Below are 17,140 nucleotides of genomic sequence, written 5' to 3'. Positions count from 1 at the left end.
TTTTGCCGGGAATGTGAAAGTGTGATATTGTGTTTTAACTAGGTTTTTAATGTGTAATATTAGCAGGATATTAACTATTAGATATTAGTTATCGTGCACAAGTGTAAGAAAGTGATTCAATATACAGAAACGTGCTTTTTTTGTGTTCCCTCCGAAACTCCATCGATAGTTTCAGTAAGGCGTCTACCACTTTACTGAATCGACCGACTTGACTTCTTGATTTTTACTTAGACTTGACTAGACTTTAGACCTGACAACGACCTGACAATATAGAAAAACTTTGCTGAAAATTGTATTATAGAATAATCGTTTAACCTTAATAATATAATCGACACTGGCCATGGTTAAAATAGCCGAAACTGTGCCAACTGCCTTAATAAGAAAAAAAAAACTCATAAGCAGTCAGCTGGGCCGCTTGAGGCCGCTGAGCATGCCCCTTGCCGGGATTCATAAACAAGAAAGAGTGACGTTGTGTTTTTGTATTATTTTCCTAAAATTGTGTTATTTTTGTTTTTTAGTGTGTAATGTGGGTAGATCAATATTAACCATAGATACAACTTCAAGAAACGTGCAATTTTGTGTTCCCTCTAAAACTCTATCGAAAGTTTTAGTAAAGGGTCTACCACTTTACTAAAACAACTGACTTGACTCGTTGACTTTACCGAGTACTTTTTAGACTTTTACTAGACTTTCAACTGGACGATAATCTGGAAAAACTACTTTAAAACTTGGTTTTTACGACAATTTTTTTCCCGCTATATTTTACTTGACACTGGCCATGGATAAAAAACCGAGCGCCATAATAAGAAAAAGAAAAAAGCAGTCAGCTGTCACTTGTCAGTTGTCATTTGTCAATTTGCGCTACATTTTGTCAATAGTACTGAAACACTAAATTCTAGATTCTGTTAAAATTAGACGAAAATCGATAATAATTTATTAGAATTTTGTGTTGATATTTTACCAATTATACTAGCAATAATAGGAAGTAGTGCTACCTTTTTGCGAAAATGGTTAACACCCCACTTTTCCAAATAATTCCTCTCATTTAACATATCAGGTTTGTGCGAATTTTATCGCATTAATTAGTTTACTGGTTTGAGGACTGTAGCTTTTTATCTTTGTTGCGTTGTAGCCCCAAGACGCTCTAGCAGCAATGTTCGCAAGCCTCAAAAGCAAGATAAAAGAAGAAACCGGTAGTGACATCAGTAAATTGACTAGTAGTTGGAGAAGTGGCGCTCTTCTAAGTCGCTTAACGCTGCGAGATGACTCGGTTAGTATTTGTAGCTTTGTTTAGTTACTTATAGATTTAAGTATATTATTAAATTGTTCAACAGATGTGGCACTGATGATTTTAACTAGAAATAAAAACATGATGTCCAGAATTTACCACTGTAGTTTTCTGAACTAAAAAAAAAACTAGGTGGTAGGTAAAACTAGAAAAGAAATATTATTCTATTACCTAAAAAGTAAAACTAGAAATATCATTAAATATTATACAATGCAAACTTAATACTTATCACATTTTGCAAATGTTTATGAGCAACACTAGAAATATTTAATCAGTATAACAAGTCACACACATTTTAACCAGTCGATCATGGAAAAACGAGACACAATAGAATTTCTATTGTGTCTCGGTCACTGGTGACCATATGGGGCTTGATGAATTAATGTGCCTGTAAAACTAAGTATACTACTGCTTAGTTTAACAATAAACCTTCATTTTTAATATTGTAGCTATTAATACCCTGATCGTGGGAATCGTAGATACAATAGATTTTCAATTGTTATGCGGCAGTGGGGTGCCACTTGGGGATTGATGGGTTAAAGTTATTAAGATTATAATTACAGTACAGTGTACACTGGTTTGTAAACTGTTTCCAATACTTATATTTTGTAATGAAAGGTTTACAAGGGAAAGTTAGCAGGTGGTACTGACATTGAAACATATTTCTAAACCAAGACCTTGAGCATACAGTTTATACCTGTTTGCTTTTAATTTTACAATTAGTATTAAATTATTTTTAAATTGTATAATTTAAAAATAATTGTTAAGCGAAATGTTTTTTGTCTACTAGCCAATAGAAAAAATATTGAAAACTTTGTAAGGTACTGGATGACGCCATTGCGCCAAAATTCGTTTTATCATGTGGCAACCATACATTTTTCCAGGATAAAAGTATTATATGTCATTTCCCGGGACTTTCGAGTTTGAGAGAGTATCTCCATACCCAGTAAAATTGGCTCAACAGTTTAGGCGCGAAGAAGTAGCAGACAGACACACTTTCGCATTTATAATATTAGTATAGATTTAATTCAAAGTTGATATATTATGTATCTTTAAAATCAATGTTTTTAATGGACTTGTTCAGTCGTCCCCAACCTTTTTTTCATGCGGGCCACAAACATGTTTTGGTCTTGGTGTCGCGCGACGCAACAAAAATTTTTTAGGGTTAAAAATAACATTCTTCAAAATTAATGATTTAAAAGTGGAAAAAATTTAACGACTATCACATACAGTTTACGTTATTTTGCCGGTGAGCGTGAATTTCAAAATAAATTTAGTATCACGCGGGCCACAAATAAAGTCCCGGCGGGCCGCGGGTTGGGGATAGCGGGACTTGTTAGACAAAGTATTAAAATATTATGTTCTATTTATTGACGGATATAGGAGAATGGGGGAGGTATAGTCCGCGCAATCCACGAAGACGCGCCCTGCTACTCATCGTTTATAATATATGTGTGCAAGCTTTCGCCAATGTTTGAGTGTTATCGGTACACACTAATTAGGTACCTAAGAGTGCATGCTCACACTACAATAAATAGACCAATTAAGAAAAAGCGTCACGGTCAAACGGAAAAATGCTCACCCAAAAAGTGGTGGGACGCGTCTTCGTGGATTGCACGGACTATATTATGTACTATTAAAGAAGTTGATTCATAGGCGGGTGGGTCATTTTAATTTTAGTGTTGAATTTAAATCTTATTTGTTTTATGGTTAAAATGTGTTAAGGGGCCTATTTAAAGTTTTTAGGTATGAGTGGTCAAGCACAAAGGTGCATACTCTGCTAGAAAACTAAATTAAAAAAAAAAATTAAAAATTTCTGTTTGTGTACATGTGTATTTTATGTATATTGGCCAACAACACTTCTTGACGTTTTTATTGACCAAATTATCGCCTGTGTAAGCTCCTTAATAATAATCATACAATATATTATTACAAGAATGAGCTGCTTGAGTAAATAATCAATGTAAAGCAATTGTTAAACATTTTCAGTCCACAACAACGCCAACCAGTTCCGCTGGGCAAGTGGATTCTACCTCAGATGTAAGTTTGTTAACTACAAAATTATTTTTGCGTATTAAACCACTTTACACTTACTTAGAGTGGGTTGCACCAAATTACTTTAACTATAACCCATAACAAAAAGTCAAATGAACTGTCAAATCCCTAGTAAAAGTCCATAATGGAATATTTGACGAAACCTTAACCTTAACTTTAACTACGCTTCTGGGGCAATCCACCCTTAATAATAAATCCACAATAACAGTGTGTTTTAGTTAACAGGTATAGATGTTTTAGTTTTTTCACACACCTCCTCACTAATAATTAATAAAATAAGTTACATTTATGTATAAGCTATGCAATGATTAGTATTTGCCTTTTTTGAAGGACATATTACTGTCTCTTGAATGAAATGTTCGTCAAGATATTTTGAGTATTAGGCAAGAACAAAGCATTCTATAGTATATTTAAACATGTTATAAATATTTTTAGCGCATAATTAGTACATGGATTCTGTAGAAGTCAATTATGTATTTTATTTAACAAACATTCTAAGTTCTAACATGCGATACTGTCAATCGCAAGTAAAGTCTTATTTAAATATATTATTTGATTTCATTAATTTCAGTCCATCTCACCACAACTACAAACATATCTATCTGATCGTACTGGGGGCGAGATAGACCAGGTGGCGTTACATCAGCAGTACACCGAGCAGCTGGAGGCCAAGCTGAGAGACCGAGATTTGTATTGGGAACAGAAAATTGAAGAGTTACGAAATAATTTCACAGCCGCACAAGGTAACTGTTTTCAATACTATAGTATAAAAAATAGTACAAAAAATGTCTCGTTTATATTTTGGCTAATAAATTAACGCCACAATCCTTAATCCCGCTATCAAAGTTTTCTGTTACAGTAACTATACAATATTATGCAATTGACAACTCAGACCTGACTAAGCATACAATCTCTCTTGAATATGTCTCAATGTTTTCTTAAAAAGTTGTTTTATATACTTACATCATCTTTCATTTAAAATTTTTGTTACCCAGCTCAGGTATGTGATTCATTACATATTATTATTTAACTATTTAGTGTTAGTAAAATAGTATAGTCCTCCAAGTGATGAACAAGACTCTTATGTCATTTATCATATTTTTATAATACTACGTATTTTGTTTTTGATTTAGGAGAAGAAGCAATAGCAGCACAGAGTGTGGCTCGTATTGCACAAGCTGAGGCGGCTAAGGCAATAACCGAAAGAGATGCAACAGAGAGGCAGCTCAATGAACTCAAGATTCGGCTGGCTGCTGCCGAGAGTGCACAACTAAAACTCGATGCCCTTAATGTAAGAAATTGTTTACATAGCCTCTTACTAATAAAAATTGTTTCGCAACGATATGTGTACAATGCTTTGACCTATCAGGCGCATTTTCCGATGTATCAGACAAGGACAATAAAATAACAGTTTATTAATTATATATATAATAAATTAATAAGGATGTTACCTATACAGAATAAAGTAGTGATTAAACAGCATTAAGCATATGTAAATTTGCGACGGTCCTTGGATGCAGATTATATCTTTTCTAGGAATGTTTATACCAAGGAATAATAATCGTTATATTTTTTTAATTTTATAATAATATCATTATCAGTTTTTATGTTGTTGTAGCGGAGTGCGGACACTACTAATATTCCAGTTTGATTATAATGTTAGGAGGAGGTAGAAGAGCTGCGTCGGTCTTGGACGCAGGAGCGCGGCGCGCTGCGGGCGGCGGCGGGCGCGGCGGAGGCGCTGGCATCAGACGCGCAGCAGCAGCTCGAACTGCTGCGGGCGGCGCTGCCGACCGACCATCCTGAACACCACATGCATGATGACGGTGGGATTTTAATTAAAATGAAAAATTATTTACTCACTAAATAAATGTTTTGCGAAATAAATGTTAATTGAGTTGGATAAGAAAAGTATTATAGTTTCGCGCATGACTCCCAGCAATGAAGAATACGAGGACAAATTGGACAGACCGTATTTTGCTATGTTAACCTAACCTAGCCTAATATACATTGGACTGGCTAATATTTTTACTCTACAAAAAATGCTCTCGAGAAACACTGTTATAATTGAAGATTGTTCATTAAATCATTACTATTTACTAATCAAATGTAAAATATAAAGACCTTAAAATATATAAAATGATAATCTTATTCCAGACAAAATCTCTCCAACTGGTTGCGAGTCGTTCGACCGCGTGTGTCGCGAGCGCGCGGTGCTGTCGCGACAGCTGACGGAGGCGCGCATGGCGCTCGCAGACGTCAAGACGTCCTGGAGCGGGCAGATCGCCTCGCTTGAGACGCAGGTATGGCATTATTGAATCTTCTGGTAAGCGATTACCGCCCTTAAATACATAGGTATAAAAGCGCCGGAATAACACTAAAGACGCAAGGTCAAAAACCAGATAATGCGTTATGTTGCATATCGCTATACAGTTTCCTTGCTATTCTTTAAACGTGAAAAAAAAACTGAAGTTTTAATACAGCAAACATGTTGCTTAACCCTCAGCAATCTTCGATTTTTGAAAGAACTTGATCGTTAAATATATCATGTTCTGTACCCAGCGATATTTTTAAATCTTCACCAAGAAGTATTCTATTTTTACACTAAATATTGCTCATCATTTGTGTACTCCAAAAGACATTTATTAATATAACTACAATATCAAAGTAACAAAGTTTGCCACACGTTATTCTTCTGATTATTATGTTTAATTATATTAGTGTCATACATGCCGGATGTATTATTATTATGTAAAGTTTATATTTTATTTTATAAGAAATTCAAAAATATCTGTTTATCTGTATGTATTCATGCGTACAACAATATTTTGTGTGTGTGTGATTTGTGTGTCTCGGTAAGCAATTTATATTTTGCATTATAACTTACCTACTTAACCCCAAATTCTTTGCCTGTACTCACACATACTATCTATTTTAACCGGTGACAGACTATAACTTTTAAAGTGACACAAAATGTCCCTCTCCATGAATCTCTATGAACTATCATCTTATCTAATTTTTTTCGATATCAGGTGGTAGCTCAAGTTCGAAACTAACTGCCGATACGAGGGCTGCTATTTATGTATCCGGAATTAAAAAAAGAAACAAACATATATCATTTAATATGGTTTTATTGCTTTTCAAAATATTCGCCGCGATGATCGACACACTTTTGCATACGCTGGAACCAATTTTCATAGCACTTTTTCCATTCTGATTGAGGTATCTCCAAAACGTGCATTTTGAACGCATAAACAGCCTCTTCGCGGCTCGAAAAACGTTGACCACGTAATTTGTTCTTCGCGTATGGAAATAAAAAGAAATCGTTAGGTGCCAAATCAGGGCTGTACGGCGGATGACCAGTCAATTCGATCTTTTGACCCTCCAAAAACTGAGTTGTTTCAGCTGAGGTGTGACAGCTAGCATTGTCGTGATGTAATATGATTCTGCGTTGTCGGTTGTCCTTTCTTATTTCTTCAAAGACTTCTGGTAAACAAATGGTCGTATACCATTCAGAATTAACCGTTTTACGATTCTCTAATGGCACTGTAGCCACATGTCCATTAATTCCAAAAAAACAGGCGACCATTTGCTTCAAAGTACTTTTTGCACGAGTAACTTTTGTTGGTTTCGGCTCATCTTGGAACACCCACACCGTTGACTGTTGTTTAGTTTCGGGGTCATATGCATAGATCCAAGATTCGTCACCTGTGTAGATATTATAAACGGCTTTTGACGTACCACGGTTGTATTTTTTTATCATTTTTTTGCACCAATCGACACGAGCCCGTTTTTGATCGATTGTCAAGTTGTGCGGAATCCAACGCGAACATATTTTTTTTACAGCCAAATGTTCGTGTAATATCTTATGTATGCTCGTCATACTTATGCCTAAGGACGCCTCTATCTCGCGATATGTAACATGACGATCACGCATTATTAGTTCCCGCACAGCATCTATATTTTGTGGGACAACAGCTGTTTTTGGGCGACCTTCTTTATTTTCATCCGTGAGCATAGACCGCCCACGATTAAACTCACTGTACCAGTGATAAACAGTGGTTTTTGATGGTGCTTCATCTCCAAAAGTTGCGGTGAGTTGAATAAAGCACTGTTGTTGATTTAGCCCCCGCCGAAAATCGTAGTAAATCATTGCACGAAAATGTTCACGCGTTAAATCCATGGCAAATGAAGACACGCAATTTTCAAAATGACGCCACAATGGAAAAATAATTGACAGTCACATGAAACAAAATGTATTCTTCAACCAAAGAGTTCTATTTTCAAATGTTGTAATTACTTTTTAAATATTGTTCTTGTAAGTGGCCAGTTCCGGATACATAAATAGCAGCCCTCGTAAATGAAAAGTTACTAAATTTTTCTACTATATTTTGCAATTTTTGAGTTTTTACTAAAAATGTGTTGTAGGTGGCGCGAGTGTCGCGACAGGCGGGCGAGGAGGGGGCGGAGAGAAGGAGAATGGAGGCGGAGAGAAGAGAGCTGTTAGACAAGATTGCAAGCTTGACCACCGAGTTGGACAAAGCTAAACAGAATCTGGCTAATAGTGAGGCAAAGGTTTGTATATTTGTTACCTTGTTTTACAAACCTAGTCGACTGGATTTTGTTTTTTTAAAAATGGAATAGAAAATTTAAATTTTAAATTTTTTAGTCATATTGTCTTTTAGATGTGTTATGTCTTAACGAGGCCTTGTTGAACAAGCTGAAGAATAGTTTTTGCCACCGTTTCCAGAAAGAGCAATGAACGATGCGCGGAAGACCCCTCGTTATTTTAAAATCTCAAATTGCATTCGTGTGCAATGTTAAATTTTCCATAGGAATAGGCATAATCCATATTCCATAGAAATGGAAACAATAAAAAAACTCTGCCCAAATGTAAAAACTTAAAACTACGTGTGTATCGTAGTACGTATGTATGTGTGCATCGACGTGTATGGTAGTGTCTATGTGTGTGAGGATGTGTGCGTGAGGCGGCATGTGTGTGCAGGTGGCGCGGCTGAGCGGCGAGGTGCGGGCGCTGGCGCAGGAGGTGCGCGGGCTGCGGGCGGGCGCCGCGCACAGCGACGTGAGTCCCGCCCTCTACAGTATATAGCCGCAGTAGTGTAGTAGATATTATAGATTCATTTATAGGTGGGACCTACGTTATTTGTTTGGGTTACGTTAATGTTAGAGCGCTTACAGACGAACGGCATTTCTCGACGGCACGCGTCGACAAGTGTCAAAAAAAGCCCAGCGACTGCCGTCGAAGCGCGCCGCGTACAAGTGCCGTTCGTTTGTAAGAAGCCTTAGCTATGGAATCGTGATCTGTTTACAGAGTTTGACATAATCTGACCAAATAACGTAGGTCATTAACTCCCTTTCAAAAACTTATAATTTTCTATATAAACAGATTCACAATGAAGTGTCAGATGTTCCTAGTCCATTGTCAATCGCGGTTAATATAGAAAATGACAAATTTTTAGACAGGGAGTCAATGACCGCTACCGCCATGTTTCGCCGAGTACACTATAGTAAGGATACATAAGGAGAATATATCATATTTTATTAATATTAATGCGTCGTGCTTACTTATAATAAAATTTTTAAATTTGTCAATTACTGGGTAAGAAAAACTAAGAGAATTGCATTTAGTTGTAAGAAAGTTCCTAAAATTTTAAATCTATTTTGACGTTATGAACGTATGATTTGTAAGCGTTCTTTAAGTTTTTTGTTTGATTTTATTTTACTATCATCACAGAAATCCGCTAATCCTTTATTTATCAGCTTATAATGTTATTTATACAGATTTTTTTTTTTATATTAAGTATATTAGAGTAAAACCACGATATTAGTGTCTTTCGGCATTCGTCGTTATATTACAATTTACAAACCTTGAGTCATTTCCATAGAATAAGTAGCCGAGAGTCATTATTAAAGTGGTATTAGTGTAGAATCGTGCGTGCTGCAGTGCAATATAATGTAACTACATATAGACCGGGATATGGTGACACAAAACAAGGTATGGCGGGCTGTACAGTCAGACCCGAGAAGTATGGCATTAGTACGTTACCGCTTACTTCTTTTTTTGTCGACTATCTGAAAATACAAGCATTGTTGGGGAACAAATCGTTATTTATCCGACGTGTCCGATTCGCCGGTGCGAGCGCTATGACCATCATTTTCCTATTTGCCTTTACGCAATAATTAGACCCCTGAAGAATCGCCATACTGGTACAAATGACCTAATATTTTGTGTCACCACTCTCGGTCTAATAGTATGTAATTAGCCTTAGGCACATTATTATAATTTATATTGTAAAGCACAATATGAATGTGGCTTCGCTTTTAAAGCACAGCTTATAGAAAAAGTACTTAATAAAAAAGTAATTATTTTAAGTTATACCTAGTAATTAAAAACAATACTTTTATTTTATACTTTTTATTTTGTTTGAAACTTTTTTGTAATACTTACATACACTAATACAATGTGAAATCCGTCCATGTTAAACAAAGAGATTTCGATAAAAAAATGTTGCATAGATTATTATCAAGATTTTATTCTTTGTTGCGATATTGTACACAACGGCTGCCTTTTAGAAGGAACTAATGCGAAGATAAACAGTTGACGCTGTCGAGATAAGCTATGAGTCACACGGCTATCTCGTAGTAATTTTTAGACTTTGAACATTCCATGTAAGTTTCCACCATATTTTGTATTATTTTATGCTTTTGTTACTATATTTTAATAAATACGTTTTTCTTTTATGACATTTTTTTTATTTTTCACCTTTTTATTCTCCATATTAAAGTTTTATTTACACGCATAAGCCACAGCATTGCTGCCGAAGACAAACTTAAGATTCTTTCACAGGAGGTCGCGATGGGTTTGGAAGCGAGAATCGAGGCTTTGAGTGAGGAGAATAAGGAGTTGAGGGAGGCGTTGGACAGTGAGAGGAGGCTGGTGGCCATACTTCGGGAGAAGGTGGACAAGTCCGGTGAGATGTACGACGAGCAGACGGCCCGCGTCAACCACCTCAACACCACCATGGCGGACATGCAGCACGACTTTATTGATATGCAGAGGAAGTTTGACAAGTATGTATCATTTTATTAATCGACTTCACAAAAGGGAGGTTATCAATTCGAATGTATGTAACATTTCCAGAACTGCTCAGTTTTCGTATATGTTAGTCTATTACCGGACTGCAATCCCTAAGTCTATATCAGCGTATGAACAAATGTCTCTTATTTTAAAAGTGTATGTATATTTTTATGTTTGTTTGCATATTATCTCCGGAACTACAATTCCAATTTAAGTAATTCTCTTTTGTTGTACCTACTAGGTATTGTTCAACTTAGGAAATACTGCAAGTTTCATCAAAATCGATTCAATAATTTTTGAGATAGGGAATTTTAATTCTCAATTACGTACAATTTTGAAGTCGCTTTTATCTTTTTAAAATAATTACATTGAATAATTGTAACACTCTTTTAAAAGTATTTACAAAGCGTTTCGTATAAGGTATGTATGTCTGGCATATTTTGAAAGTCACATGACCGTCGAAGTCAACGAACCTTTAATCCTTCGATCGTGGATTCTTGGAAATCTATTTTTATTCTATTGTGTCTCGCTCACCGGTAAGCTTATGGGGCTTGATGGGTAAATGCACGCTGCTCAAATATTTCCACTTGTGAGCACTAAGTTGTCCGTCGAGTATTTATATCAAACCTATGGCTACGTCAGTAGTTAACACGTGAATTTTTTCTTTGGGAACCTATCGCTATGTTAATTTCATTGTCAACAAAGAGTCGTTTACTCTCATAATATAATATTGAAACGTACTTAATAACATTATTATTTATTTGTATGCGAGTGTATGAGACAAATAGCGATACGTCAATAATAATGATGTGTCAGATATCTGAGGCAGAAGGAAGATCTGCAGGGCGTTTCACGATTCCCGTTCGACAAGGATTCGGAAACTTTACCGTGCGGTCATTGGCCAACGCCGAGCGCGGCGAGCGTTTATTGGATGTCGCGCGATGAAGTTTCCGAATCCGAGTCGAATTCCGCATTGTGAATCAGGATTCAGGGCCCTGTAGTCAGTGACGGATTAGCCCTTAATCAAATTAAGCGATTGCCTAGGCCCTAGGGCATCACGTCTGAGGGGGCACCAGAAGAGTTCGCGCTCACTTTGTCGGCGCGTGCCGGGGCGGATCGGGGCTCAGTGCAGCGCAAAATGCGCTATAGCACACTATTGCCGGGCCGGGCCGCATCGCATTGACGGATTTTGAGTACTTTGGATAGCTCCAGTCAGTGTGACCACTCTTAAATCACAATCAAATAAGTCTTAATCCGTCACTGCGTGTAGTCCATTTTTAACGATCTAGCACATGCTATTCAATAACCAATTTCTATGACCATAATATTATTATGTTTGGTAATTAATATTTTACTTTTTTTTTCAGGGAGAAACGCGAGAAGGACGAGGCACTCCTGCGCAACGCTCACATGTCTCAGAGCATGGAGATGAGTCAGTGCAACGTGCGGTACCTCGAGACTGAAGTTGTCGACCTCAAGAGCAAGGTGGCGGAGCTTGAGGCGGTCATCGCGCAGCACAAGGAGGTACGGTTAACAGCTATTGTCATTCTTATATGAAAGTTTGTAGGATATGCGTGGTGGCCACAATTAAGGAAGATCTTCCGACCGAGCGAGGTGTATTAGTGTCTAAACACACTAGGCCGAAAATATGTGGCCGAAGTTCGGCATGATTACGTCAGCAATGCGCTACGGTATTTTAAAATCGGTAATTTAAAAGATATTGAAGCGTTATCATGCCGAAATTCGGCCGCGTTTTTTCGGCCTAGTGTGTTTAGACACTTATACTCGGTCGGGCCGAAGCCCACGTGATTTATTTTAGCTGTATTAGCTGTATTCGCGCGTCGCAGAGTCGAAGCGACGCGCTTCGACTCTGCCCTATTATAAATTGACCCTTACCAAAATTTTGCCGCAATAAAACTATACTGTGTTCTCTTGAAGTGTTAATAACTTTATCAAATTACATCAAAATCGGGTCTACGCCTTGCGGTTTGCTATGAGGAGTTAATATCATAATATTAACTTACATCTTATAAGTATACAGTATATTATTAGTGCGAAAGTGAGTATTTATCTCATAAGATAAGAAGAGATAAGATGGAAGTAGCCCGCAAGTTCGTGGCGCTGAAACCGATTTACGGCCGTTCCCAATATTCAATCTATCTCTGGTTTGACATACAACCGCATCGCAGCTAACATTGAATTGACGTGAAATATATTATGTCTCTAATGTCTATTGTGAGCTATTCCTATCTCTAGTAGGGCAAAACCAGAGATAGATCAAATATTGGGAACGGCCGTTATCCGAACCATACGTATATCTTTTTGGTAAAAAATTTCGTTTTCTGTTGTGTTAAAGCGTTAATAAGTTTACCAGTCATACATTTTCGATTTTGAGATGATACATCCAAATATAATATTTATGTGGTCTCACAATAATGTCAGGTCCAAGCGGAGTGCATGGTTATCAAAGAGAACGACAAGTTGAAGGAGGACAAGATCGTCGAACTGCAGCGGCGGATCCAGGAGAGGGAAGCCAGCGAGACCGATCTCAAGAAGACAATACAAGACTTACAAGTTGAAATCTGTGATAAAAATAAGGTCAGTACTTACTCATTATTTTTTTTATTTGATATGTATCTGGTCTCATGTTTTTCTTAATCTAAAAAATGTCTGACTAATAAAGGTATTTTCTAGCGTTTTACAAGGTTTGCGGCCTTTGTCAGTCTTGTTAAACTTTCTAATCAGAGTCAGACAGAGATTACAGACCTTGTACTTTCAGAGAAGTTGATTCCTATGCAAATCGAGGACCTAAATAGTTTGGTCGCGTTTAGGGAATGCAAATCTCGCGAGATCGGGGCTCAAGCGAGATCCCGTGAGTTTACGAATACAATACCGCGAGATCTCGCCAATTTCGAGATCTCGCGAGATTAGCAGTTTGGTGAGTTTTTTTGCAAATAATCACAATACTTATTTGAATTAGTTACGAAAAAAAAGTAATAAATATTATAAGTATTATAAGATTAACATTCATTTTCACGATTTTTTTCAATAGCATTTTCTGCATCAAACATAGTTTGATGTAAGTATCTCTTTATAATTTTTAAGTAGTAAACTTTGACATACGTATCTACTATCTATCAAATAACAAACAGCCAGTCTTCTCTTCTAATGCGCTTTTATAATTTTGGACGTGGGGTAATATCGTGGACATCCGCGGTAAAACGATAACATAGGGAAGTAAAGTAAATGGAAATATATGGAGACGCTTTTAAATTTCCGTCGACAATAACTTTTTAACGTGCACGTTAGAGGACATCACAACGTTTACACTTCTGAACCCCACAAAACGTCCGCGGTGTGTAAAATCAAAAGGGCATTTAACGTATCCCATTACCCAACGTTTTATCGTGGAAGCCGGCGTCCACGAAAACGTGACGTACATAATTATAAAAGCGCACTATCAAACACAAATCGTTTAGTAATAAAATAGTTATTTTATAACAAACAAAACAAAGAGAAGTTAAAATTCAGGACCTAGTTGAGAATCACAGTGCACAGTTGCTTAGGCCAGCTCCTCTTTGTTTTAACTTCGTGATCGCAACTCCGTCCGTGTCAGTCCGCGCTTCAAATAAGACGTTTTTATGCTCAAGTGCAATCTCGTCAAACTCGCGAGATCTCGCCTTTTTTTCGTCCGAGATCAATCTCGCTAAAAAAGGCCGAGATCTCGCGAGAACGAGATTGCATTCCCTAGTCGCGTTACGTCAAACCCAGCTGACAGATCACAATTAACATTGAATTGACATATTCGACCAAATAACGTTGATCTGGCAATTGCATAGCAATCAACTTCCTCGATGGTACTATCAGAGAAGTTGATTCCTATGCAAATCGGGGACCTAAGTAGTTTGGTCGCGTTACGTCAAACCCAGCTGACAGATCACAATTAACATTGAATTGACGAACGTTGATCTGTTAATTGCATAGCAATCAACTTCCTCGATGGTACATTCGCTGTGTAAACACTTTTATAACTTAAGAACTTTAACCCATTAATCCCCAAGCGGCACCCGGCTGTCGCATAACAATTGAAAATGTATCGTGTCTGCGATTCCCACAATCGAGGTATTACCATTAATCACTTTCAGATTTATATAATATTATCATTTTCTTTGTTTTAGAAAATAAAAACTCTAGATAATAGGATATCGGATATGAAGAAGACGTTACAGAGGGAACTGCAGAGCAGCAAAAGTGATCTCACGACCGCAGAGGAACAGGATATTAGTAGAAGGTATTTATTATTACTTTTAAAATCGTGCTTATATTAGAAACCTTTATATTTAACTTGCAATGTAAGTTAGAGCCAAATATTGCAACTCAACTATTTTGTTGCAGATATTTTTGACCGATTGCTATAAGATAACCGATAACCTGTAATTTTGTATAAACGTATGTCGTATAGACTACAATTCATGTTTAACATTTTAACGTAATTCTCAATACTACACGGTGAGATAAAAGACTGATCTTGTATTGCTTGTACACATACAAATACGAGAAGGTTCCTAGTTCTAGGTTCAGCTAGGCCACTGCTCAGTTAATAGAACGTATATTGTGATTTTATAGACTTTTCGGGATCTTAAAAAATGACCTTAAAACCGCGCTTATGACCATTTCAGGTATCTAAAGCACGTGGTCCTCCGTTTCCTGACGGCGCGCGAGTTGGAGGCGCGGCAGCTCACGCGCGCACTCGCGACGTTGCTCCGCCTCTCCGCGCACGAGGAGGCGCTACTGCGTGCGGCGTTGCCAGCTCGCGCGGGGCTCGCCTCCTGGTTCCCCTCGCTAGGAGCTTGATAGGTCCAGTAGCATGGAAGGTAAACGTTAAAGGGGATTTTCCTTTTTTGGAACTGGAAGCGTTACCAGCTCGCGCGTGACACGCTTGGTTCCTTTTAAGTAAAAGGTAAACGGAAAGGGGATTGATACACAGAGAACTAAGATAAAGGTAAATAATATCACGGGTGGTAATTATTATCTTTCCTTTTTGGACACGCCTTCTGGTTCCTTTTGCTAGGGACTTGATACGTTATCATAGTATTATGAGGAAGAGGTCGTTTTTTAACTACGGTTGAAGCTTATACATTTGTAAGTAGAAATAGTTTGAGGGTGCGGTTTTTGAAAAGTTCGGTACAAAAATTTATCGCTACAGTTGGTAATGATGACATTCGTATGCAACGCATAAATAATTTTTATTGGGACAAAAAGAGGTTTTTTATGTTAAAGAGTAAAAAGACTTTAAATGGGGAATTTTTGAATTTATCACGGCAATAGAGTTGATACAAGCGTATGAATGATTTGTGGTACATAGTACATACTACGATGGCTACTAAGACGCAAATCATATATCCAGTCTTGTGTATCAGATTTACTTTACCTGTTCAATAGCATCAGCTTGTAAAAGTATTAATTGACTGTATTTATAGCTCGAATGGAAAAGAAAGTATTTTGAGAATAAGAATTTATAGAACAGAATGGCATCTCTGCTATTAAATGAACTGTATTATTATAAATAATTTTAAAAATATTTTATTTCACTTTTAATAGTATTATTTTGAATCTGTAAATATCTAATGTGGTATTCACGAACTTTTATTGTATTAATTTTAATAATGAAAAGATTATTTACACTTATTTATATTATTTACTAGATGTATCATGTGGAGTTAAAAGTCATTTATATAAATATTGAAATGTTCGAACGTGGACGATGTAAATATGATATTATTTAATTCTAAGTTTATACTAATTAAGAGCGCCTTAATAGTTGCTAGTCAAAATTCGAATATTATTTAGCGCTAGACAAGCTTTTAAGATAGAAATCTGATCTTATAGTGTTAACATTTGAAAGTTACATTATTTCTTTGAAACCAGTATTCCAAACTTTTTTGAATGTTATTTTTGTGCACTAAAACTTAGATAGTAACATTGTAAAAATCACTGCCCAAATTGTAAATACATAATAGCTGTAAACAAGTAGTAACTAAAGAATGTAGCGTTGCTAGTGAGTTTGTATAAAATATAGCATTGCCAGATTATCGTTTGTAATATATATTGTTAATTTTATAAAACTCATCTTATTTCACAGTCCCGATAAGATGTTTTTTAAAAACCTCTTCTTTTTCTTAGTCGGTTAAAAAATAAATGAAAAATTTCAGATAAGTACAGATGAAAATTCAATTAAAAATGTTGACTCTCGAAATGAATTGTTTTGTATGAAGTGAGTTTTAGGCGTGTTTTAATTTGTATTAATATTATTTCTTACTCTAGTCCACAGTGATCGAATATGACGGAAGCGAAAAAAAATGGCAGATTGTTCACATGCTAAATACATTTGAATACAAGTATAAGGCATTGACACCGCGATCTCGGGTCTAGTAAAAAAAAAATTACGCAGTAATTGTTATTATCTGCCAGTTTAATGGACGCACTAACTGACATTTAATGATTGCAAACTTTAATTGACAGAATAAAAAAACTGCTTGTAACTTAAAATTATCAAGTCGTTAAATATTTTTAAGTGCGGTCGTAATTCCACTTTATGTTAGAACAACGGTGACTTTTATTTCGAATATAATAAGTATGTTATTTATTTTATTAAATATAATAAGTATTTGAGATATTTTGTAACGAAGCTAGTGCAA

The 17,140-nt window shown here is 36.4% G+C and overlaps 1 protein-coding gene across 3 annotated transcripts; it reads left to right on the top strand.

The window, feature by feature from the left end:
• The first annotated feature begins 886 nt into the window (after positions 1-886).
• LOC121731631 (golgin subfamily A member 1) lies at positions 887-15,984 on the top strand. 3 transcript variants are annotated; one of them, XM_042121157.1, is made up of 14 exons: positions 887-1,059; positions 1,135-1,270; positions 3,278-3,328; positions 3,915-4,086; positions 4,477-4,634; positions 5,007-5,169; positions 5,501-5,646; positions 7,772-7,918; positions 8,349-8,426; positions 10,212-10,435; positions 11,810-11,966; positions 12,885-13,040; positions 14,621-14,733; positions 15,122-15,984. In XM_042121157.1, the coding sequence occupies exons 2-14, from the start codon at positions 1,154-1,156 to the stop codon at positions 15,294-15,296; spliced, it is 1,857 nt and encodes a 618-aa protein (XP_041977091.1). In that variant the 5' UTR covers positions 887-1,059; positions 1,135-1,153; the 3' UTR covers positions 15,297-15,984. The 3 variants fall into 3 exon arrangements, with proteins under 3 accessions (XP_041977091.1, XP_041977102.1, XP_041977112.1); XM_042121168.1 differs by lacking the exon at positions 8,349-8,426 and having other exon boundaries at positions 887-1,057; positions 1,133-1,270; XM_042121178.1 differs by lacking the exons at positions 7,772-7,918; positions 8,349-8,426 and having other exon boundaries at positions 887-1,057; positions 1,133-1,270.
• Positions 15,985-17,140: the final 1,156 nt, after the last annotated feature.

Source organism: Aricia agestis, chromosome 1, assembly GCF_905147365.1.
Source record: "Aricia agestis chromosome 1, ilAriAges1.1, whole genome shotgun sequence".
NCBI lineage: Eukaryota > Metazoa > Arthropoda > Insecta > Lepidoptera > Lycaenidae > Aricia > Aricia agestis.
The sequence above is the reverse complement of the archived record's forward strand: the minus strand, read 5'-3'. Positions and strand labels throughout refer to the sequence as shown.